Genomic DNA, 27,259 nt, shown 5'->3' with positions numbered 1-27,259 from the left:
CAGTTTTACCATTCTTCTGTAAAGGATTCGTGTTAGTATTTTGCAGCTATGACTTATATAACTGATAGCTCGGTAATTTTCACACTTGTCACCACCTGATTTATTTGGAATTGCGGTTATTATATTCTTATTGACGTCTGAGGGTATTTCGCCTGTCTCATACATCTTGTTCACCAGATGTAAGAGTTTTGTCACGGCTGCCTCTCCCAAGACTATCAATAGCTCAAACAGAGTGTTGTTTACTCATGGGGCCTTGTTTCGACTTAAGTCTTTTAGTGCTCTGTTATATCATTCGTGCTATATCTTTGCTCTCTTCTCATCTTCATCTGCATTCTGTTCCCTTTCCATAATATTGCCCTCAGGTACATTTATCCTGTATAGATCCTTTACATACTCCTTCCACCTTTCTCCTTTCCCTTCGTTGCTTCTCTCCTGTATAGATCCTCTACATACTCCTTCCACCCTTCTCCTTTCCCTTCTTTGCTTAAGACTGGTTTTCCATCTGAGCTCTTGACATCCATACAGGAGGTTCTCTTTTCTACCAAGGTCTCTTTTATTTTCCTGTATGCAGTATCTATCTTACCCCTAGTGAAATATGCTTCTACATCCTTACATTTGTCCTCTAGCCATTCCTGTGTAGCCATTTTGCACTTTCTTACTTCCTGTCGATCTCATTTATTAGATGCTTGTATTGCCTTTCGCCTGGTTCATTTATTGCATTTTTATATTTTCTATATTATCGATTAAATTCAATATGTTCTTGTGTTACCAAAGTATTTTTACTAGCCCTCGTCTAACGTATGGAACGCAAAAACATAACTGTTTCGTTAATGAAGTGGAAAATAATTAAAAATAAACATTGTTCCACAAAATTTCGGGAGAACTGAAACATTTTTGTAACTCCCTGTCACAACATTTCGGCACAGAGTCTCCTGTTCATCCTCAGGTGATACTGGAGAAAATGTACTAAGCTCTGGTATTTAGGTGGTGGTGGTGGTTGTTAGTGTTTTACGTCCCGTCGACAACGAGGTCATTAGAGATGGAGCGCAAGCTCGGGTTAGGGAAGGATTGGGAAGGAAATCGGCCGTGCCCTTTCAAAGGAACCATCCCGGCCTTTGCCTGAAACGATTTAGGGAAATCACGGAAAACCTAAATCAGGATGGCCGGAGACGGGATTGAACCGTCGTCCTCCCGAATGCGAGTCCAGTGTGCTAACCACTGCGCCACCTCGCTCGGTTGGTATTTAGGGCGGCGGCAGCACATGTGTAGTGGATTCACTTGGCTTTGTGGGTGCGCTACTTGAGAGCGTTAGGTTCTGCTGCGCTGCGCGCCCTCCACTGTGAAAACTCTCCGCATCGATATCAATTTCATTGCCTTCCCGCGGTTCCATCACAGAACTTCGCCGGCTACGGGGACACGAAGTTTTTTTAACGATTGGATTCCATGCCGAATTCGACTGAAAAACGCCGTCTTGGTTAATAAGAGACTCACTGTCAGACAGTCGTATTTCCACGGATTCATTAATAATAGAACTCCAAAAGCTAGACGTATGGGCCACAATTTTTGTCTCACTGTAAATCATGACTTGACCAGTGGAAATACACCGTTCGGCAATGGCAGACTTACAAGGCTGAAGAAGGTGAGTTCTACAATGCAATCCTGCACAGTATGCGTTGTTTGCCCTATATAAGATTTGCCGCATTCACACGGAATCCTGTAAACACCTGCCTTGCGCAGGTCTAGGTCGTCTTTGGCAGATCCCAACAGCGACGAAATTTTTGCAGGAGGGCGGAAGATTGCTTTCACTATATATTTTCTTAGTATTCTGCCTATTTGTGCTGGATTATTACCAATATACAGTAAATAGTCAGTCGTTTTAAAGGCCTCTTCCTCTTCTATTTTCCATCGTTTAATGGTCTGCAGCGATCTCTCCACTTGCTGGGACGAATACAGTCTGTAAGTGCTCCACCTCCGTCTGCAAACTATCGTTGTCAGAGATGACGTGGGGTCAGTGAATCATTGTCTTCAAAACACCCAACGTTTGTGCCAGATGGTTGCAACTAGCGGTTTGCAAGAAAAAGTCTAAGTGAGTGTGTTTTCTATATACTGAATGACCAAGTAGCACACGCGCAACGCCAAATGAATCCACCACGCATACGCCGGCGTGCCCTTAAATACCAGAGCTCAGGGTGTTTTCGCCAGTATCACCTGAAGATGGCCAGAAGACTATGCGACAAAATATTGTGTCAGGAAGTTACAAACATCCAGCAGTTCTCCCAAAATTTTGTTGAACAGTATGTACGCCGGGAAAGTTTTGAATCTCACAAAAATAAACAATATCCTGACGATGCACATGATTGCTTCCTCACATCTTGTAGCGCTAGTGTCACTCCATCTGCCAAACGGCAACAACTTTCGCACCAGAGACTGTCGTAACTCTACTTATGTGCTACTAATGTTTTGGTGTTCTGTGAATGCATGTACGAGCCACAGTCTAACATAACAGTCGCGACACTCACTGCTGTGAAAGTTGTTGCCGTTTGACAGATGGAGCGACATTAGCGCTCCAAGCGGCAGGTAAGGTGAACCTCAGACGATTCGTAAGCATAATGTTGTTTGCAACCATTTCCTACATAATTTCCTAATTATTCGAGTTATTTTCTTGCCTCCATGAGTTTGTATAGTATCAGAAGGCATATATGTTTCTAAAAATGATTCTGAAATAAGCGCAAGTACGGACAAAAACCATGAGTAGAGTGGCAAGCTACAACAAATTCGTGAAGAAACATTTGTGACATTTGACAGAATTGCAGCTTACCACGTTGATATCAAAAGAATATCAACACACAGATTCACATGTAAGAAGCACAGACATGTACTACATGCAAAAGCGATGGACAGCTCGTTTCTCTTTCTGTAGGCCTACTGTGTTTCTCATTGTCGCCTGTTGTCACAAGTACGACCTTCATCTTTATATTATTCTAAGTGGGACAAGCAACTGACAAATAGTGGGAGAAATATGCTGAAAATATTTAATGAGCTGATTACATTACATTTCACGAAAAAACAAATATTTGAATAATTTTCAAAAAATCTGGCTGTAGGCACATTCCTTGTCCCATAATAGTTTCGGTTGAAGTCTAGCGATCTGCACATTCTGACACTTCACACGCTTTTGTAGGACACGAACAGCTGCACTTATTCTAACCACTTCACCGTCAAAGCAGGTCTGTGTTGATGATTCTCACGATTCTGGCACTAATACATGAAGAGTTTAACTGGCTGCTTCTGTGTCATAAGACTGTTTTACAGCTTTAGATTGACTGTCGAATCTTTGTGGCAGTTTCCTCTTCATCGTCAGTTGAGGTGGCTTATTTGGAATGTCAAACAGTGTGGGTACTGCATTCCTCACGAGTTTGTTATTGTCTGCGTTCATGTACTGGTTTTGTTCGAAATGTAGCGAACAAAATATAATATTATAATACAGGTAAACCGGGTCTTTCTTCATAAGGTCTTCTCGTCTGCTATTAACTAGCCATTTTTTTGTTCCTAAAACGAAACATTCATTATTTATACACATACAGTTTGCAAGTGAATCCTGACGATACAATTTAGTAACATGATAGTATATACCTCTCGGGATCCTTAGGAAAAAGACAGCTGTGGTGTCTTCTTCCTATTGCTGCTGCAATTTATTCCGCTACAAACGCTCCCGAAGGTAAAAACAATTCTATAAATCAAATTAAACAATCACTATTCGCTTTCACGATCGCGCCGAACTCACAGTTCAAACCACCGGCCGCTTGGGGCACTGCTGGCGCTGAAGGCAACAAAATCGTCGCGAAGTGTCGCGACTGTTAGTAGACTGTGACTGTGGTCTAACGTACAAGCTTTCTGTTCAAATGGGAGGGAAGCACAAATTTATGGACGGAATATCTGTGGAAGCACATGTGTAAAGTTTGTAAACAAAGTCAGCGAAGTTACGCTGTCTAAGTACAAGTTGTGCGTGTGTATGAATCTGTATTAAAGTGCATCCCTAACTATCATAATCTTAACGATGCCGGTGGAAACAATTGACATAACAGATTCTCCCAGATCCTTAACAGATCCTGTTGTGACTGAAGAACAAATACACCTACGACCGATTCATTTTGAATTAAATGTCGTGTCCCGCTCAGATGGTTCGGCAATCTTGACACAAGGTAGTAAGATAACCAACTCGCTGTCATTAGTGTGTGTATCAGTGATTCCAGAAAATAATTAGTTCCTCCTTTGAGGGTCATTGTCCATGTTCTGTTAATTTCCTGTGTATTGGAAATTATTTAGAGTGCTTTACCGCGAACAACGGCGAGAAACAGCGCGAGTTGATTTCATGATGTGAAAGCACTGAATATGTTTGTTATCATATAAAAAGTTAATAATAAGTTTCATTATACGCAGTCACATCTCATTGTAAATATTCCCTCTCGAACGAGAATCGCAGTTTTACGTAAACTTCCGTTATTACCAGTGACGTTTACCCATAGTTCGCTATTGCCATGTGTGTTTTATTCTGATAGAACATTATTCCATTCGCAACATTAAATTGGGTAAACGTAAACAGTAACCGCGTTTATATAGTACAATATTATATCATATCGACTCAAGTTACGCTTAAATTTTACCTTCTGTTATACGATGGTTATACAGTGTTTGTACAGATGATGTGGATTGTGCCTGTACCTATATTGAAATTTTTGGAAGTGTTGATGAATATTGCAGTTTTATAAATATTTTGGAAGTACGATTCTTTGCGAAATATACTGACGTATGCTAAGGTAGAGTAACTGTCGTTTTGATTAACTGGAAGGTGAGCAGTTTTAGTTAAGTGTGGCTGCTAAGTGCTGTGTCCAACTAATTTTAATTGAAACTAGATATGTAGGAAAGTAGCCATGGAAATATTTGAATGAACTATTACTTCCCTTGGAAGCACGTCACTACAGTGGGGTACACCAGAAATAATTTAACAGTGAAGTATTAGAAATTAAGATTACAATTACATTTCTTTACGTTCGAGCAGTAAATTTTTAAAAAGTAGCTAAGCCTTACATCTCATTTGTTTGCTATTACTTATTTTTATTTCTTAAGGATCAAATGAGTACAACCACTTACAAATGTACAACTGGTACATAATTAGTCATCACAGTTAACATATATCAGTAAAATATAAGACATAACAAAACCATACTTATGGAAGTCCTTCATGAACTAACAAGTTACCAAACACTTGTATATTTACTTATATATTCTGTTCACTGTTTGGTTATGAAAAAGAAGTGAAAAAATTGGTAACAGAAAGGCAGGATAACAATTCCAATAGTGAGCTACATGTCCACAACAATAAAATTTGATTATTTGTCATAATACTACCATTCACTTTTCTTCGCTTTTTGTCACAAAATGGTTGGATTTATGGACCCAACGAAGAAAGAGAAGTAGAAGGTAAGGAGTTAAAGATTGTATGAAGATATCATCAAAGGGAAAAATGTGGGCAGTTGGTCACAATTATGATTGGTGTACATGAATTCACTAATGTGTAATCTTGTTTACTTGAATTACGAATGTACTTTTGGAGCAAACCTGTTAAATCTACACTCTTTAATGTCAAAACAGTGGAGGGTAGATCTCAAAAAGAAAGACGATAGGGGCAAAATTTGCAGTGAGCCTAATGCAGGCTCTAAATTCAGCAAATTTGTAAGTTTGACATTTATTTTAGAAAAGAAATTGTTAAATGCAATGCCAGAAAATCTTTTCAGAAAAATTAGATCACTTTGTATATCACAGTATATTCAGAATGAAAAAAGTATATGCAAAGTACCAGAACAAGTAAGATTCCAAAGTACTTTCATGGTATAATGCAGATAATAAGGTAGTGTGCGCAGTCACATGTGTAGCCTACTGATACTACTAGTTGATCATTTTCAACTCAGTGTATACTTAACTTGCATTTACAGTGTTTGAACCTGAAGCTTACAAAGACAAAATGTCATGTCACAATATGAAATAAGTGCAAGTAGTCTAGTGTCTGCAGAAAAGTTGATTTATTTACTTTTCTTCCTTCTTTTGCCTGATACTCTGGTGTTGCATAGTTTAGTTTTTCACTTGTTCCATGGATTGTAATTGTGGTATTACTATTACATTCCACTTGCCTTCTTCCTGTGTCACATTAACACTGAATGCTAGGTACTGTAAGTTATTTCTGAAGGTCGTATTTCTGCACTTTACATCTACATAGGTACTCTGCAAGCTACTGTACAGTGCATGGCAGAGGGTACCTTGTACCACTACTGGTCATTTCCTTTTGTGTTACACTTGCAAATAGAGCAAGGAGAAAACTACTGTCTATCTTCCTCCTTATGAGCCATAATTTCTTATATCTTGTCTTTGTTGTCCTTATGTGCTATGTATGTTGGTAGCAGTAAGAATCATGTGGTAGCTGTTTTCAAATGCCAGTTCCCTAAATTTTCTTAACAGTGTTTCTTGAAAAGAATGTCGCCTTCCCTCCAGGGTTTCCCATTTGAGTACCCTAAGCATCACCGTAAAACTTATGTGTTGTTCGAACCTACCAGTAACAAATTTAACTACCTGCCACTGAATTGCTTCTATGCCTTCCTTCAGTCCAATCTGGTATGGATCTCCAACACTCAAGCAGTACTCAAGACTAGGCCACACCAGCATCCTATAGGAAGTCTCCATTACAGATGACCCACTCTTTCTTAAAATTCGGCCAATAAACTGAAACCGACCATTTACCTTTCGCACCACAGTTCTCACATGCTTGTTCTAATTTGTACCGCTTTGTAGTGTTCCCAGAGACTTCACTGTGTGAAGCAGTACACTCGTATATCTGTGTATGAACATTAAAAGTTTGTTCTTCCTACTCATCCCCATTAAATTACATTTTTTCCACATCTAGGGCTATCTGCCATTCATCACACCAACTGAAAATTTTGTCTGAGTTGCCTTGCACCTTCTCCAGTCACCCAACTTCAACTATGTACTGTTCACCGTGGCATTGTAGGCAAACAGCCACAGACTGCTACCTACCCTGCGCGCCAAATCATTTATGTATATGGAGAACAACAGTGGTCCACACTTCCATGGGGCACTCTTGATGAACACTCACCATCAAGGACAAAATAGTGGGTTCTATTACTTAAAAATTCTTAGAGCCACTTGCATATCTGTGAACTTATTCCATATGCACGTACCTTTGTTAACAGCTTGCATTAGGCCACAATGTCAAATGCTTTCCAGAAATATGGACTCTGCCTGTTGCCCTTCATCTATAGTTTGCATTATATCATGTGAGAAAAGGGCAGGCTGAGTTTTGCATGAGCAATGCCTTCTAAAACCATGGCGATTTGTGGACATAATCTTCTCAGTCTCAAGAAAGTTTATTATATTCAAACTGAGAAAATGTTCAAGGATTCTGCAGCGAACAGAAGTTAGGGGTATTGGTCTGTAATTTTGCAGGTCCATTCTTTTACCCTTTGTATATACTGGAGTCAACTGCACCTTTTTCCAGTCGCTTAGAAGTTTGCGCTCAATGAGAGATTCACAATGAATGAATGCATGCTAGGTAAGGGGCAAATGATGTAGAATACTCTTTGTAAAGTCGAATTGGTATTCCATCCGGACCTGGTGATTTATTTGCTTTCAAATCCTTCTGTTGTTTCTGTATGTCAGGAACGCTTATTACTATGACATCCATATGGAGTCTGTCCGATGATCAAGTAATGCTGTGGTTGTACGATTCTCCTGTGTGAACGATTTCTTGAACATGAAATTTAAAACTTTGGCTATCATTTTGCAATCTTCAACTGCCACACCAAGCTGGTTAATAAAGGACTGAATGGAAGCCTGAGACCCACTTATCCATTTTAGCTATGAACAGAATTTCCTTGGATTCTATGCCAGATCTTTTGCTGAGGTGTGACAGTGATAGTTGTATGCTTCATACATACATCTTTTCACAGATGCATGAATCTCTACTAACCTTGCTTGTCATCAATTGTGAATTCCCTTTTGAACCAAGAGTGCAACAGCCTCTGTTTCCTCAGCATTTTCCGAATTTCGTTATTAAACCACGGTGAGTCTTTTTCCATCCATTATCCATTTAGTAGGCACATAACTTTCCAGACCACGATTTACAATCTGCTTAAACTTTGCTCATAATTCCTCTGCACCAATGTTACTGTAACTAAGTGATGCCAGTTCACTGTCTAGGTGAGATGCTAATAACTGCTTATCTGTTCTATCTAATAGAAACACTCTCATAGCCTTCTTGACTGATTTATTAACTTTCATAATCATAGTTTCTATAATGACATTATGATCACTAATCTCGATTTCTATACTGACATTATTGATAAGGTCTGGCCTGTTTGTGGCTACAAGGTCCAAGATATTTCCATTGTGTGTGGGGTGCTGAGCTAGCTGCTGAAAACAGTTTCAAAAGTACTTCACATGATTGTTTGTCTGCAGTCCCCTGCAACGAATCCATAGACATCCCAGTCCATATTCGTTAGGTTAAGGTAACCTCCGACTAGTATTGTATGATCAGGGTATTTACACACTATTGACTGTAGACTTGCTTTGAATGATTCTAGAACTGTCACAGTGGATGGCTGGTAAAAACATCCAACAATTAACTTGGTTTCACCTACACTTGTTATATATGACCAGATAACTTCAGTGTTACACTTAACTTCCACCTCACTAGAGGCAATATCATTGTCGATTGCGATGAACATGCCCCTCTATAGCCTCTGCTTTTTTGTGATTCATTACTGACAAACTTCATGTGGGAGTAAATGTGACATGAGTCTCTTGTCAATATAGGTAGTTGTTTAACAAGCTTTTTATGAGAGGTTCTTACGTGGATGCACACTTCTTTGAATGTGTCTGTCTGTATAAATATCTTGTCACTCAAACACTTAACCTGCCTCTATTATTAAACCTATTGCAACGTAATCAGTAAGAATAACCTTTTTGAATTTGAAGCAACACTGGCCATTATCTCTCAGGCAGATGAAAGGAGCATCATCTTCTTTTTGCGCTAGACCACTGGCTGCCATCCTCCATTTTGATTATTGTTGCTTTTAGCATAGAGTGATGTATCCACAATTCATTTAAATTAACAACTTTGTGCACTGTATCAGTTTATTATTTTTAATATGATCTCAGCATCACTGAGAAATCAGTTTTTACATTCACGTTTTGCTCGCATTTAAAGTGTGCCCGCATTCAGAGTGTAACATACTCTTTCTTTGTGTATGATCGTGATCCTCTCTGTTTCATACCTCTTTCGTCGCCTACCACCCAGTACCATACTGTGCATTTTTCGATATTTCAAAGTGTGATTGTAAACTTGAGATGTCCTTACATAGAATATTTAAAGGGTGAGGAAATTCCCCATTAATATTCACAAACTTTGGGTGAATTTTCATTGGCTGTAAACTTTCCAAATATGGATAGAAATTCTTAAAAATGCTATTAGGCCAAGTTGACCCACAGATGAAGTTGACCATTGACTCAGAGTAGCCTATGTCATCGTAGTATTGCAGTCGAGTAGGTTGCAGAGTTCGAAGCTGCAGTATTCACATTCAGGATGATGAGAGTTTAACGCCTTGTCCTACTATACAGATTTATGTTTTCCCTGATTTTCCTAAACTGCTCAAAGCAGATGCTGTGATGGCTCTGCTCTCCATTAAAATGGTCTTGGTCAATTTCTTTCCCCAGCCTGAGCATTCTCTGCCTCTAATGACTTCATTGTCAGTCAGGCATTAAACGCTAATAATCCTGTCTTTCCTCACAGTGCTGCAGAAACGTCACATGATCTACCCTTAAGGTACTGAGTGGATTGGATCACAGATAAGATGTATACAAATATTTCCCACATACCGTTGATATTTACCCAGTAAAGCATTTTGAAGTTCAGGCCAACTTTTAACCCGAAGACTAATTTATTTAAATGAAATTACACAGTTTCTGTGACTCTTGTGCTCAAATACAGATATGATTTTTATGTATATAGACTGAAGCAGTGAATGAATATTTGTACCAAGTTCAGGAATCAAACACTGGTGTCCTACTTACTCAGGGGAATTTAAAGTACCTGGGGTGGCAGCAAGAATTTGGATCGAGGAGGGAGGTTTGCCAGGATAATCCATGCAGTTGTGTGAACTGCTGTGCCGAGGTGGTTAGTGGCTAAATCACCTGCGTAGTAAGCAGGAGACTCACATTTGATTCCCGGCCATAGTACAAATTTTCACTTCCTGCTTCAGTCTATATACATAGAAACTAATTTATTTTCCATGAAATTTTGTATATGTGTGTTCAGTTTGTATGTATTAGGGACTATATGCAGAAAAACTCTTAAGCTGATCACTAAGAGCTAAACAGACACCTAGTACTATATTATCTCCTTCAGTTGCATCCTCTTTTTGAACTGGTCACATCACATCAGTCCATTGCTTACAAAACCTTTCACTGTGCCATTGCCTTTTGTCTCCATTAGATATGGTGTACTGTAACTTACATCAATGACTCCATTTTCCAGGAAATACAGCTGTAATGGCCGGTGTATTTGGACCTGCAGAAGTCAAGCTGTCGAAGATTTTAATTGACCGAGCAAACGTGGAAGCCATTTATCGTCCGAAAACAGGTCTTCCGAGTAAGTATAAGATATTAGAGATGTAGTATGATGTAATAACAACACCTATGTGTCCATCATGGTACATTATGGGCTGGAAGAAATGTTACAATTTGAACATGTCTGCCCTCTTTCTTTTTGTAAACAGAAGCTACTTTCAAAGAGGTATCCCTTTATTCAGTTTTTTCTCAATTCTCCTTGTCATCCCTTTGCCCCAGAGTAAAAGAAATGGCAAGAGACAGGAAAATCATAAGTGTGGATCAAATTTGGAAGCTCGAAATTTATGGCAGATGCAGTAGAGCATTACTCCCGCTTAAACTAAGCAAATCAGGGAAGAGAGAAAAAGAGGTATGTCTTGTGAGCTAATAATGGAATAAAGGATACTTTCCATTAACACATTGGCTTTGTTTTTAAATAAATAATTGAAAGAGTAAAGGTAACAACTCATCTAATAGTGAACCTTGAGCAGGCATGTGAGAGAGACTGAGAACACTGCCAGCTTCAGGGCTACAGAGTATAGGTACTCCTGCTTGGCTGCAGTGTCTATAGAGTGATCGTGGTGGGCGGTAGTGTCAGGTAGAGTGAATGAGGCAGATGATGAGAGGCAACAGCATGCACAGGGTAGGAATGTGGGTTCACCTGCAGTGAGGGTGAGTTGTGCCAAGTGACTGGGGGGAGTGGTTTGGAATAGAGAGAGATGGAATGGAGGAAGGAGAGAGTATAGGGGGGAGGGGGGGTGAGTTGGAGGGCAAGTCAAGTGAAGATCATGGGGGTGGGTGCGGGGCAGTGACTAGCAAAGGCCAAGGCTAGGATGATTATGGCTCTGTAGGATGTGTCGCAAGGATGATTTTCATATACTTTATTGGGAGAAGATGATATTGAGGGTAAACATCCGTACTACATAGGTTGTGACATCACCATCAAAATTGAGGATTTTGTGCTAGGTACTGTGGTCTGCCACTGAGCTGTCATCTCTGCTTAATCAGATGGTTGATTGGTGATGTGCCCATGTAAAACGAATAGTGTTGTGCCCATGTAAAAGGGATGGCAGAGGCAGAATACAACTCAACTCCATTCACAGGTGTCCCTGCCTCTGATGGGGTAGGGTCAGCCTATGAAAGCAATGGAATTTGATGTACTGTGTGGGTGCAACATACTGGTTTTGTACCCACATCTTATCTGAGGTAAGACTCATGTGGCAAGGAGTTGGCAGAAGGTGTGGAACAAGGACAGACTAGAATATTAGCTAGATTGGTTTGTGGCAAAATACCATTATCAGGAGGGATGGAGAGGATTCGTGGTAGGATGGTGCCTCATTTTTAGGCACAATGAGAAATAGATGAAGCTCTGACCAAGGATATTATTAAGTTGTTCCAGTTGGGGATGATATTGGGTGGTGAGTGAAAGGCTCCTTTATAGTTCATTTGTGTGAATGGAGTATCACTGGCACGTGAGGATACAGCTGGGAAATCAGACTGCTGACAAGATTTTGGGACAGGATGAGTGGTAATGCCTCTCTGCAAAGGCTGTGGTAAGACCTTCAGCCTATGGGGCAAGAGTTTCATCATCACTGCAGATGGACTGTCCACAGATGGGAAGCTTGTCTGGAAGAGATTTTTTTAGTGTGGAATGGGGAGAAATATCATGCAGTTGCTGTCGATGGTTAGTGGACTTGATTTAGATAGAGGTTCGAATGAAGCAATTTGAAATGTGGAAATGCATGTTCGATTGAGGAAAGAGTGTCTCGTTTGTGCATCCGGATCACCAATGAACCTGAACCATGGAAGGGATTTGGGATTTTGGGTAGCTGGGAACATTTTTTCTACACGGCCCATTCACAGGTTGGCATAGTAGGTCGCCATTCGGATGCTCACAGCCGTGCCTCAGATTTGTTTGTGTATATTAATCTCATGGAGAAGTAGCTATTTACTGGGATACAGTTCGTGGTATGTGTAAGGAAGGAGGTGAAGTATTTTGAGCCAATACTATATTAGGAGACATAGTGTTTGATAGCTGTCAGGTTGTGGATATGGAGGATGATGGTATATAGGTAGGTAGTGAAACTTCCTGACAGATTAAAACTGTGTGCCCGACCGAGACTCGAACTCGGGACCTTTGCCTTTCGCGGGCAAGTGCTCTACCATCTGATCTACCGAAGCACGACTCACGCCCGGTACTCACAGCTTTACTTCTGCCAGGAGAGCTTCTGTAAAGTTTGGAAGGTAGGAGACGGATACTGGCAGAAGTAAAGCTGTGAGTACCGGGCGTGAGTCATGTTTCGGTAGCTCAGATGGTAGAGCACTTGCCTGCGAAAGGCAAAGGTCCCGAGTTCGAGTCTCGGTCGGGCACACAGTTTTAATCTGCCAGGAAGTTTCATATCAGCCCACACTTCGCTGCAGAGTAAAAATCTCATTCTAGGTAGGTAGTACTAATCCAGGTGATAATGAGCTGGGGATGATGAAGGAAGTGTTGTACTCTTGTACACATGGTGCTCTCTCTGCAATTTGTCAATTCTCAAATTATAATCACGTGCCCATCATCAATGGCATCATGTAGTAATCTGATTGGTGTTGTTTCATATAGTCTTACTTACCTTATGTTCTGATTTCTTAGCACATTACAAAGACATTTCCCAATAACAGCTATATAATTCTTTAATGATATGATACTTTTAATCAGCATATTAATTTCGGATATTGTGTAATTTCCAGAGTCAGTTGCTTTACATCCAAAGATAGTTTGAGTTGTTTATCTAATGTATTATATAATTTTATTTCTGAATTATATTGTCTGTGTTAATGGAACATCCAGACAAAGAAATGTATTTGTGAGAATATTGGTGAAATTTTTGATAATTTTTTTATTTTTTAGTACGGTCTGTCCATTCAAAATGTCAGAATGTTTTGTCAAATATATGAAAGTTTCTATCTGGTCTGTATGAATAACAAAACAGTAAAATTGTTGTGTATGTCTGTATTTCTGCATAAACACACTAATCGGAACAGGGGTGGGGCATGAGGGGGGCGGGGGTTGTAATGCAAAGTTCCATCTAAAATTGTCTGCTTAGCTTAGTAGTTATGGTGTTTAATCATTGCATAGTGCACCAAAGGTCAAATAGATGGCGCCATTAGTATTTTCAGAAGTTTGTCGGTGACAGAAGTGAATGCTGCAATCTTATCTTTACGAATACAGACTGATGGTGGATTTACTTCCCCAGGATACAAAAATTTACTGATTTTGCTATGGTCATTAAAAAGTTTATAAAATTGCTTTGTTTCGTTTGATGGGTTTTACAGATATTCTTTGCTAGGAAAAATGAGTCTTAAGTCATGTTTGTGATTTGGGTGCCTACTCATTACATTTTGATGTAGAAAGTGCCAGAGACTTTTTGAATATATCAGGCTGGCTAAAAGGCTGAGTTCTAAGTGGTCTCAAGAATCTAATGAAGACTGTGATGTGAGACGTGTGGCTGGAGAACATCAGGCTCTTTGAAAATTCTTTCTGAAAGCAAGGCACAGTGTTACTCTCTCATCGAGAGGATCAAGCATTATCTCACCCGTCAGAACTCTTCACTCCGAGGCTTTGTTACTTCTCTCCAACATGACACAGAAGCAGAAATTTTGATGGGAAGCGGCACAGGCAAATGAATTTTTATACTCCGGATGCCACTTATTCCTAACAGTTTACCAGTTCGCTTTAAATGTGTGCAACTCCTATGACCATAAATAAACCACAATATCAGGTGCTGCATGTTGAGGATGTTAACCTTAGTGTCAGTTACTTTTCACACTGCCAACTATACATGGCCCTAGCACATTAGTGAAGCAAAAAGGCTCTTCATGTTCCCAGACATCTCTCTTCCAAAAGCAAAAAATAAATACCATGCATACAAAGTCTCGGACACAGCTGTAAATAAATTCCAGGGCAGTGTGGGGTTTCTCAGCTAGTTATGTAACAAATATAATTGATTTAACTAAGCCAGCTAAGTATGAAGTGATTGGAGGAGTGAACTATTGGTCACTTACATGAAATATTCAATTCCGTTGCGTAAAATGAAGGAAAGGCGAACACTGACCTATAGCTGACTGGTGTATGGCACATCGAAACAAGCAACAGAAACAATATTTTTCCAAGCTCTTGCTCTTTCGCTAGTAGAAATACACACATTAACACACATAACAAAACAGACACCCAAATGCATACACCCTTGGCCACAGCGAGACTGACTGTGTTGATTGTCGTTAGCAGTCGCCTGGGCAGATGGAGATGGTGAGGCAATTGTGAAGGACACACAAGGTGAGAAGGGGGTAGTAGGCTAGTGTGAGGCATCTTTCAAGAAATGACAGTGGCTGCATAACAAGACAGAAGGACTTTAGACAGTAGAGAATAGAAGAGGAAGAGAGGGGGCGGGAGAGAAGGGAAGCTGGTGATGCAGAGGGGCGTGGGTAAGGAAGAGAGAAAGGAAGAGGAATGGAAAAAAACTCTCTCTCTCTCTCTCTCTCTCTCTCTCTCTCTCTCTCTCTCTCTCTCTCTCTCTCTCTCTCTCTCTCTCTCTGTGTGTGTGTGTGTGTGTGTGTGTGTGTGTGTGTGTGTGTGTGTGTGTGTGTGTGAGAGAGAGAGAGAGAGAGAGAGAGAGAGAGAGAGGGGGGGGGGGGTCCAAATGGAGGGAGGGGGGAGATGGGGTTAATGAGTGATGAGAGAAGGCAATACAAGATTTGGATGGGGAAGAGGTTGTGTGGACAGAAGGGAAAACGTAAGGTGAGAATTGGGAAATGGGTTAGTGGAGGTTTAGCCTAGAGTGATTGCAAGATTGCAGGATTTGCTGAAGAGTCAGTTCCCACCTGCATACTTCAGAGAAACTTTGTTGTGGTGTGCAGCATGTTCACCAGCTGAGTGGTTATGTTGACGTTTGCCACAGTTTGTAGGGGGCCATTCATGCGAGTAGACATTGGATTACTTGCTGTGCTCACATAGAATGCTGTACAATAATTGCAGCATAGCTGGTATATGTCTTGGCTGCATATCATCCTGGCCTTTTATAGGGTAGGAAATGCCGTTAACAGGACTGGGGAGGGGTGGGGGAGCAGGAGTATGGGACAGATGTTGCACTTGGGTCAACCACAAGGGAGTGACCTATGGGGGTGGAGGATTGTGATAGTGCTGGATAAGGATATTTTATACCGTATTAACTAGAATCTAAGCCGCACTTTTTTCTGGTTTTTGTAATCCAAAAAACCGCATGCGGCTTAGAATCGAGTGCAAAGCAAGGGTAAGTTCTGAAAAATGTTGGTGGGCTACAACTTACTTCTGCCGTCGAATATATGTAAAGCTACACAGGCATGCTTTGTAGGCACAAAGATAAATACTGGCGCCAAAACCTATGCGTCAGTAAAGAAATTAAAAAAAAAAAGAAAAGTTGGAAGACGAGCTTTTTTCTCCGCCCCGAGTTTCGGGCATTTCAATGTACTACGTAAACCCTACTGGCAAGACTGTTTGGGATGTTTGTCAATATGGCCAACTCTACGTTCTGAATTTTTTTCCTATCTGTGAGAAGAGATGGTTGCTAATAGGAACTTTTATAAATTGTGAATCACATGCAGTATTATTCTTATGCTTAACAGTGATACAGTCAGAAATGAAGCATGGCAATTGACTAGATTTTTAAATCTAAGATGACTCTAATTTCTGTGCAGAATGTAATGTACTAAAGAGGCGCAAAGATTTTCAAACGGAGAAAATTTTTCGCTAAACTCTCGTTCAGAACATCTTCTATCATACACAGTTTATTATTTGGTTCCTGTTGATCCTTATCAAAGAAAGCAGCAGTGTAAGTAGCAACAAATAGCAGTCTCTTGCCATTGTTTCGCTAATGAGACGATTCCACTCTCTTTTTTTTAAATTGTAAGTGTCGGTAGCACACACAAAAGCAAGCCATGCCGCGAGCGGCGACAGGCCGTAAACACGCACTATCACAATGTGACAAACAATGCATGACCCAGTACAGTAATGCATTTTCAGCTTAGAGTGACGTAAACACCTATAACAAAGAAAACTGTGCTAATCAGATCAAAGAGAAATAAGCAATCAATTCAAACCAGATGAAGCACGTGAAAAATGAAAGGTATCCTATAAATATGGATGGAGCACCTGACGCATAGTAATGGCTACCTGGTAAAGCTTAACTTCTAGCTTAAGACTCGAACCAAACTACTGTAGCTGTATTGTCATTCATTCGACTTAAATTGTGTCTCATATTTGTTTCGTTTTGGAGATGCGGCCTAAAACTTTTCTCTCCCCTTGAATTTTGAGTCTCAAATTTCAGGTGCGGCTTAGATTCAGGAAATTTTTTTCCTCGATTTCGAGGCTCATTTTTCAGGTGCGGCTTAGATTCGAGTAAATACGGTAGGTAGAGTGGGTGGCAGAACACAACATCAGGTAGCAAAGGTAGGATTTTGGGTGGGGCATCCCTTGTATCAGAGCATCATGAAAGGTATTTGAAATCCTGGTATAGGACATGATTCCTTTTTGAGGCCAGAGTGATAAGCAAAAGTGCTGGTCAGTGGGTGGTTAACAGGTTCAGTGGTGTCAGAGGAGGTGATGGCACAGGGGATCTGTTAATGTATAAACTGGATAGGATATTGCCTGTCAATAAATGCTCTGGTTAGGTTATGGGTAAATTTCAACAACACTGCTTTTCACTGCAGATATGGCACCATGGATTGGTGTGGGGCTGTAAGGAGGAGATTTTTGACATAGGACAGATGACAGCTGTCAGAATGGAGGTATCATTGGTGGCTTTTGCACTTTTTTATGAGCAGACATATTTAAGAAGCCATGGTGGAGATCAATATCTAGGAAGGTGGCTCATTGAGTTGAGAAGGATCGGATGAAGCAGGTTTGGAAGTAGAAATTGTGGTTGTGGAGGAAAGAGACAAGATTGTCCTTGCCATCTGTCAGATCTTGAAAATGATATCAGTGAATCTAAACCAGACAAGGGGTTTTAGGTTGTGACTGGATAGGAACGATTCCTCCAGAAGGCCCGTAAATAAGTCGGCTTAGGATGGTGCCATGCGAGTACCTATGGTGATGACAAGGATTTGTTTGTACATTTGGCCTTAGAAAATGAAATAATTGTGAGTCAAAATGTGGTTTGCTAGGAGGGTTAGGAAAGAGGAGGTGTGTTTGGCATCAAGAAGACACTGGGAAAAGTAGTTCACGGTGGATGTTAGTGTATAAAGACATTTCAAACACAATGACCAGCAAGGACTGTGGCAGAAATGGGACAGGAACTGTGGAAAGTCGTCCATGGAAGTAAGAGGTGTCTTGATTGAAGGGTGGGAGGTTTTGGACAATAATTTGGATGTGTTTGTCAGCAAAGATAGAGGTTAATTCTGTGGGATCATTGTACCCAGCCACATGGAACAACGTGCATGGAGACCTGTGGGGTTGGGTTTGTGGAATAGGTAAAAGGTAGGAATGCGAAGAGGGTGGATTCGGGTGGGGATTCAGCTGTCAGGTTTTGGAATGGACTTAAGAACTTCACGAGCTGCTGCAGGTCCTGTTAGACCACTTTATGACAGTCATTCTACCATATTTACCAGAGTATCAGATGACCCTGAATATAAGTGGCTCCTAGGGAAGAATTTATTTTTAATATATTCTGAGTAATCAAAATTACAAACTGTTTTATTGATGTAAAGTATTTGCCAAAAGATAACATTATAGCTATTCTAAACTTATGCCATTTATTGATTGACTGCATTTTGATAATATTAGGAGAAATAAAATAAAGAAATGGTTTACATTAATTTTCAGATAGTTTCCCTTTCCACATTTTTTTGCTTACAAATGATGATGATGATGATGATGATGATAATCATCATCATCGTCATCCTAATAACACATCTGTGATATTTATATCTTCATTGACATAAATATTTAGCTATTTCTTCTGAGTATGTTCCTACTTCTGAGGTTGTCCTTATGTTAGGACTTGAGAACACAGCTGTTCTTTCTCAAATAAATATAGGATTTTGCTCCTATACTGCCGTGAGAACGTTACTGTGTCATCTGCTTCCAAACCTGCTGTTATATCATAAGCCTCATAGAACCAGCTGGCACACACCAATTCATTCCTATCATACTTTATGGCAAGCATTAATAATATTACGGTAAGAAACATGTAAGTGCGCCACTGCTCCCTACCTAGACTTTCACCATCTCCTGCAGAAATGAGTACTATTGTTGAGTATTTGACCGATTTTAAAGTTGGTTTGATTCAGACTACAAATGGATTCAGGCAAAATGCAGTTTAACTGTGGTAAATGTTGATAAAAAGTCAAAGTACATGATATAGATTCCCACAATTGGTAGCAGAGTGAAATTTGCTGCTCACTCATTGCTCCCCTTCCTGCAATCATTGTAGCTTTCAGGCAACCTGGTGTCACTCTTCCTCTTCCAGCCCTTAAACAACTGTTAAAAGTGGACTGAAATATCTTCTAATGTGCAGGTCATAATATTTGCACCAAATTTGTTTGAAATCATTCCAGGGGTTTAGGACAAGCTTTCTACTTGTGGCTTTAGCTCTGTATGCACATGTGAAATACACTCCTGGAAATGGAAAAAAGAACACATTGACACTGGTGTGTCAGACCCAGCATACTTGCTCCGGACACTGCGAGAGGGCTGTACAAGCAATGATCATACGCACGGCACAGCGGACACACCAGGAACCGCGGTGTTGGCCGTCGAATGGCGCTAGCTGCGCAGCATTTGTGCACCGCCGCCGTCAGTGTCAGCCAGTTTGCCGTGGCATACGGAGTTCCATCGCAGTCTTTAACACTGGTAGCATGCCGCGACAGCGTGGACGTGAACCGTATGTGCAGTTGACGGACTTTGAGCGAGGGCGTATAGTGGGCATGCGGGAGGCCGGGTGGACGTACCGCCGAATTGCTCAACACGTGGGGCGTGAGGTCTCCACAGTACATCGATGTTGTTGCCAGTGGTCGGCGGAAGGTGCACGTGCCCGTCGACCTGGGACCGGACCGCAGCGACGCACGGATGCACGCCAAGACCGTAGGATCCTACGCAGTGCCGTAGGGGACCGCACCGCCACTTCCCAGCAAATTAGGGACACTGTTGCTCCTGGGGTATCGGCGTGGACCATTCACAACCGTCTCCATGAAGCTGAGCTACGGTCCCGCACACCGTTAGGCCGTCTTCCGCTCACGCCCCAACATCGTGCAGCCCGCCTCCAGTGGTGTCGCGACAGGCGTGAATGGATGGACGAATGGAGACGTGTCGTCTTCAGCGATGAGAGTCGCTTCTGCCTAGGTGCCAATGATGGTCGTATGCGTGTTTGGCGCCGTGCAGGTGAGCGCCACAATCAGGACTGCATATGACCGAGGCACACAAGGCCAACACCCGGCATCATGGTGTGGGGAGCGATCTCCTACACTGGACGTACACCTCTGGTGATCGTTGAGGGGACACTGAATAGTGCCGGTACATCCAAACCGTCATCGAACCCATCGTTCTACCATTCCTAGACCGGCAAGGGAACTTGCTGTTTCAACAGGACAATGCACGTCCGCATGTATCCCGTGCCACCCAACGTGCTCTAGAAGGTGTAAGTCAACTACCCTGGCCAGCAAGATCTCCGGATCTGTCCCCCATTGAGCATGTTTGGGACTGGATGAAGCGTCGTCTCACGCGGTCTGCACGTCCAGCACGAACGCTGGTCCAACTGAGGCGCCAGTTGGAAATGGCATGGCAAGCTGGTCCACAGGACTACATCCAGCATCTCTACGATCGTCTCCATGGGAGAATAGCAGCCTGCTTTGCTGCGAAAGGTGGGTATACACTGTACTAGTGCCGACATTGTGCATGCTCTGTTGCCTGTGTCTATGTGCCTGTGGTTCTGTCAGTGTGATCATGTGATGTATTTGACCCCAGGAATGTGTCAATAAAGTTTCCCCTTCCTGGGACAATGAATTCACGGTGTTCTTATTTCAATTTCCAGGAGTGTATATTGTATATGTATTTCACATATTTCATGTGTCTTTATACACGCATTTCATGCATATGTCTAGTGAAATTCATTTTCAAGCAGCTCATTATTTATAACATCATATCTCCTGAACTGCACTGAGGTAATAAGTGACGAGATACCTCATAGTATCATGTTGGACCTCCTTCTGCCCACCGTAGTGCAGCAGTTTCACTGGACTCGACAAGACATTGGAAGTCCCCCTGCCTATAGAGGTGTTGCTGGAGCAGGATTTTGTGCACGAAATGACCTCTCAATTTTATTCTAGAAATGGTTGATGGGTAGTCAGATCATTTGCTCTAATTGTTCAGGCTGTTCTTCACACTTTTCGCAAACAATTGTGGCTTGGTGACAAGATGCATTATCAGCAATAAAAATTCCATTGCTGTTTGGGAAGATGAAGTCCACAACTGGATGCAAATAGTCTCCAAGTAGCCAAACATAACCATTTCCTGTCAATGATTGGTGCCCAGAGGATCCAGTCCATCCCACGTAAACACAGCCCACACCATTATGGAACCACCACCACCGTGCATAGTGCCTGTTGACAACTTGGGTCCATGGCTTTGTAGGATCCACACTACAATCAAACTCTACCATCAGCTCTTACATATAGGAATCGGGACTCATCTGACCAAGCCACAGTTTTCCAGTCACCAGGGTCCAACTGATACAGTCAAAAGCTCATAAAAGGCTCTTGAGGCAGTGCTGTGCTGTTAGCAATGGCATCCACATCAGTCATCTCCTGCCATAGTGTACTAATGCCAAATTTCACCATACTGTCCTAATGGATATGTTCATCATATGTCTCATGTTGATTTCTATGTTTATTTCGTGCAATGTTGCTTGTCTGTTAGTGCTGACAACTCTACACTAATGTCTCTGTTCTTGGTTGTTAAGTGCATTGTCTGTGGTGAGAGGTAATGGCAGAAGTTTGATATTCTCAGAATGCTCTAAATACTGTGGATCTCAAAACATTGAATTGCATAATGATTTCAAGAATTGAATGTCCCTTGTGTGTAGCTCCAACTGCCATTCTGCATTCAGAGTCTATTAATTCCCATCATGTGGCCATAATCACATCAGATACCTTTTCACATGAATCGCCTGAGTGCAGACGACAGCTCTGCCAATGCACTGCCTTTCATACCTTATGTATGCGATATTGCTACTGTCTGTATATGTGCATATTGCTATCCCATTACTCTTGTCAGCTCAGTGTATTGCACAAGTTAAGTGTCAAGACTTAGCTGTATTTGCAATCAAACTCTGGGAGGGGCGGTTACATATTTGAAAGATTGTAGATCTCTCTCTCTCTCTCTCTCTCTCTCTCTCTCTCTCTCTCACACACACACACACACACACACACACACACACACACACACACACACACACAGAGAGATAGTTATATTCTGTATAAAAATAAGGTAGTTATTTATGATTGCTTAACATTGATATATTCTGGATTTTTTTTTTCAGCTGTTGCAGATAGAACAAGAGAAGCACTGATTAAGAATACATGTGAAGCAGCAATTATTTCTTCCCAGTATCCCAGAACCAATATATCTGTCATAGTACAGGAAATGCAAGATAGTGGAGGAGTAAGTTTAATTTTCTTTAATTTGTATTTTGTCAGGCTGTTTTGTACATGAACACTAAAACTGAATGCATTTGATGTGAGAAAAGAATGTATAGTGAAAATGATAATCAAGCTTTGGGTGTGTGTGTTTTTTTTTGGCAGGATGAATTAACTTTTTATATTACAGATGATTAGCAGTCAGGTAAAAAAAACTAATACTTTACATCTTTCCTTATCATAATTACTGACTGTGGTCAGTAGAGAAAAATAATTTTAAAAATGATGAGTCATCTGCACTCTTCTCTGTCCATCTCCTTCTCTCCCCGCCCCCTTCCCAGTCCACCTCCTCCCCCCCCTCCCCGCACTCTGTCCATTCCTCCCGCCCCTCTCTCTGTCAATATGTTCCTCCCCTCTCTCCCTTTCCACCTCCTCTTTCCTTTCTTTGTCCATTCATCTTGCCCCTCTCTCTGTACATAGGCTCCTCCCCTTTCTCTCCGGCCATTCCTCCTGCCCCTCACTCTGTACATATGTTACACCCCCCCCCCCCCTCTCTATCTATCCAGAAGTTTTGGCAAGGTTTTCAGTATGTTCTGATAGCTATAAAATTTCCACAGCAGATGTTGCCCATTCTAGCGCCAAGGCCGTAGGAGAGGGATGCTTGATACGGAATGGGTGGCAGCTAAGCGAATGAAGTTTCTGTCGGTGTTTGAGGTGTTTTATTTGGACATAGGTTTTTATGAATGCACCAGGTTTTTATGAATGCACCAGAGAGGTGGAGATCAACATCCAGGAAGGTAGCTCATTGAAGAGAGAAGGGCCATGTAAATCAGATTTGTGTGATGCACGTTCTGGGAGGAGGAGTGGAGATTGTCCTTAAAACGATTTCAAAAATATTAGTAACATATATAAACTAGTATGAATAGCTGTTTGTTCTGTGGTTGTGATATTGGACTCACCAGGGAAGCAAGGTGATCTAGACCATTGTTGAGAAATTCCTGAAAGGTACAAGGTGCACAGCTCTCTTCTGCCACTTCCTCTCGATTCTTGTTATGTACCAAGGCCATGAAGTGGTTTTACACTGATGGCTCGATGGCTGGTGGTAGGAGACATGCACTCTTTGACTACACAATCTGGAGAAAAACCATTCGTGAAAGAGTAGAACTCTTTGAAGGACAGATACCTCATATCACAGTGGAAATGCACACAAGAAGGAAGATTTGTAGAGAAATGGCAGATAACCAAGCTGCCCTCTTATATTTACTTGTGACCATTATAGTAAAATGTGTATCATGAATCAGGCCGATCAGCCACTTAAATTCCATTCATAGAAAGATACAATAATCCAGTGGGTAGATAATCATTTCTGCTTTGGCATCACATAATTATTCCAGATTATTTTTGTCTTTTATTCAATTTTATTTACTTGTCTAGTTCCTTAGCACCGAAATGAATCCGTGGTCATGGAACAATTCTGTACAGGATGTTCATCAGGAATGTTAATAATAAATAATAATAAAAAATATGAATCTGGTGCAGATAACAAGCTGTTGAATACATTTTAGCATAATCAACATTATAACACAAAAATCTGTTAAAAGTTTTTTCAGGGGCTCCCTGACAAAAAAGGAGGAGGGACCCATGAGCAAATTTTTCAGTTTACTTATTTAATTTCTTTATTGCTTATTTGGCCTGATCAGATTTGGATTTGATAATGTGAAGACTATTGCTAAGATATTTTAATTCTTAATGAAAATGGATGCATCAGAATACTGTACACATTTCTGCACAAGAGTCATGGAGGTGAAAGCCAAATGCCAATTGGTTTTCTATATAGTATTAAGTAAGTTAAAGCTGTTAATTCTTGGGTATAAGCTCGTATTATTAACAGCAAATGACCTGAAAGAAAATACATACTGGAGGCCCATTTAGAATTTTCAGACTGCTGAACAAGGATTGACAAGAGGTCATGAACATACACCACATATTGCTTGAACTGCCCACTTTTCAACCAAAAATACACTTTGTGAATGGAAAGAATTATACCAGAACATAATGCTATATGTCATAAGTGAATGAAAATAAGCAATGAGGACTAATTTTCATGTTGAACAATCACTTACTGCAAGTACTGTCCTGTTGTTGTTGTTGTGGTCTTCAATCCTGAGACTGGTTTGATGTAGCTCTCCATGCTACTCTATCCTGTGCAAGCTTCTTCATCTCCCCGTACCTACTACAGCCTACATCCTTCTGAATCTGCTTGGTGTATTCATCTCTTGGTCTCCCTCTACGATTTTTATCCTCCGCGCTGCCCTCCAATACTAAACTGGTGATCCCTTGATGCCTCAGAACATGTCCTACCAACCGATCCCTTCTTTTAGTCAAGTTGTGCCACAAGCTCCTCTTCTCCCCAATTCTATTCAATACCTCCTCATTAGTTACGTGATATACCCATATAATCTTCAGCATTCTTCTGTAGCATCACATTTCAAAAGCTTCTATTCTCTTCTTTTCTAAACTATTTATCGTCCATGTTTCACTTCCATACATGGCTACACTCCATACAAATACTTTCAGAAACGACTTCCTGACATTTAAATCTATACTCGATGTTAATAATTTTTCTTCTTCAGAAATGCTTTCCTTGCCATTGCCAGTCTACATTTTATATCCTCTCTACATCGACCATCATCAGTTATTTTGCTCCCCAAATAGCAAAACTGCTTTACTACTATAAGTGTCTCATTTCCTAATCTAATTCCCTCAGCATCATCCGACTTAATTCGACTACATTCTATTATCCTCGTTTCGCTTTTGTTGATGTTCATCTTATATCCTCCTTTCAAGACACTGTCCATTCTGTTCAAATAATCTTCCAAGTCCTTTGCTGTCTCTGACAGAATTATAATGTCATCGGCGAACCTTGAAGTTTTTATTTCTTCTCCATGGATTTTAATACCTACTCCGAATTTTTCTTTTGTTTCCTTCACTGCTTGCTTAATATACAAATTGAATAACATCGGGGAGAGACTACAGCCCTGTCTCACTCGCTTCCCAACCACTGCCTCCCTTTTATGTCCCTCAACTCTTACAACTGCCATCTGGTTTCTGTACAAATTGTAAATAGCCTTTCGCTCCCTGTAATTTACCCCTGCCACCTTCAGAATTTGAAACAGAGTATTCCAGTCAACATTGTCAAAAGATTTCTCTACAAATGCTAGAAACGTAGGTTTGCCTTTCCTCAATCTTTCTTCTAAGATAAGCCATAGTTTCATTACTGCCTCACGTGTTCCAACATTTTTATGTAATCCAAACTGATCTTCCCCGAAGTCAAGTTCTATCAGTTTTTCTATTTGTCTGTAAAGAATTCACATTAGTAATTTGCAGCTGTGACTTATTAAACTGATAGTTCGGTAATTTTCACGTCAACACCTGCTTTCTTTGGGATTGGAATTATTATATTCTTCTTGCCAAATGGTAGAGTTTTGTCAGGACTGGATCTCCCAAGGCTGTCAGTAGTTCTAATGGAATGTCGTCTACTCCCGGGGCCTTGTTTCGACTCAGGTCTATCAGTGCACTGTCAAACTCTTCACGCAGTATCATATCTCCCATTTCATCTTCATCAACATCCTCTTCCATTTCCATAGTATTGTCCTCAAGTACATCGCCCTTGTATAGACCCTCTATACACTCCTTCCACCTTTCTGCTTTCCCTTTCTATGCATAGAACTGGGTTTCCCTCTGAGCTCTTGATATCCATACAAGTGGTTCTCTTCTCTCCAAAGGTCTCTTTAATTTTCCTGTAGGCAGTATCTATCTTACCCCTAGTGAGATAAGCCTCTACATCCTAACATTTGTCCTCTAGCCATCCCTGCTTAGCCATTTTGCACTTCCTGTCAATCTCATTTTTGAGACGTTTGTATTCCTTTTTGCCTGCTTCATTTACTGCATTGTTATATTTTCTCCTTTCATCAATTAAATTCAATATGTCTTCTGTTACCCAAGGGTTCATACTAGCCCTCACCGTTTTACTTACTTGATCCTACTAATGATATATAAAGTAGCATTCAGTTTTTGAACAAGAATGTGAACATGGGTTTTGCAAGAGAGCTTACCATCTGTCTAAACACACAGGCCAGAGCTTTTCTAACTGGATATCCTGCCACCACAGGGTGTGTAGCATTATCATGTAGGATGTTGCAAAACTATAAATTCAGAATGTAAAACAATGATAAAATAATAACAAACCTCCTTTCTATTTGTTCAGTGTAAGCATACATCACATATCAAATGGGTCGTCAGTATATTGAATTTGAGTATTTTGTGCATGTAGCTACCAATTATGCCACTAGAATATCTTTCTTCTGCTCATGCACATATATAATAACACTGCAACTTGACTGAAATGCAAAACACAGACAAGTCTTTTCTGGAAAAACTTATCATTGGCGACGAGACTTGGTGTTATCAATACAAATCTACCACAAAACAAAAAAGCACAGAAAGTCACATGAAAGACAATGCTTTGACAACATGAAAAATGTTCAAGCATTTGTGACACAGGAGTTGAACACATCACAAAGAAGGACCTTTTCGTTCAGCATTCAGGGCTATGACAGGAAAGATTATTTGAAGCAAAAAAGTCTTGTAAACATGGGATCAAAAATGCATACCTTAAGAGCCGTGAGCTCTTCTTCAAGACAGGCTTAGAGTCCAGGCCAGGTGGGGTAGCTTCCACATCCACAGCAAAGCCAGGAGCTTCTGCAGATCGAAGATGTTGCTGGTGTTCATTGCCACTTGCACGACAATGATAAGTGGTTGCCTCATTCAGTTACGTAGCTTGACTGCCGCTTCACCGAAACCTGCGCATAGCAACCCTTCTCGGACTGCTGTCTCGTCACAGACCCAAAGCAACCCACAAAGAAGTGCTTTGATCATT

The 27,259-nt window shown here is 40.9% G+C and overlaps 1 protein-coding gene across 1 annotated transcript in view; it reads left to right on the top strand.

Annotated features, from left to right (window-relative positions):
• Positions 1-3,851: 3,851 nt before the first annotated feature.
• Positions 3,852-27,259, top strand: part of LOC126282190 (exosome complex component RRP46) — a 35,730-nt gene continuing 12,322 nt past the window's right edge. Inside the window, exons 1-3 of the mRNA XM_049981719.1 lie at positions 3,852-4,202; positions 10,604-10,717; positions 22,224-22,345. Of these exons, the coding sequence (XP_049837676.1) occupies positions 4,058-4,202; positions 10,604-10,717; positions 22,224-22,345 (381 nt within the window). The 5' untranslated portion in view covers positions 3,852-4,057. The remainder of the gene's footprint in view (positions 4,203-10,603; positions 10,718-22,223; positions 22,346-27,259) is intronic.

This window comes from Schistocerca gregaria, chromosome 7 (genome assembly GCF_023897955.1).
Source record: "Schistocerca gregaria isolate iqSchGreg1 chromosome 7, iqSchGreg1.2, whole genome shotgun sequence".
NCBI classification, from domain to species: domain Eukaryota; kingdom Metazoa; phylum Arthropoda; class Insecta; order Orthoptera; family Acrididae; genus Schistocerca; species Schistocerca gregaria.
The sequence above is the reverse complement of the archived record's forward strand: the minus strand, read 5'-3'. Positions and strand labels throughout refer to the sequence as shown.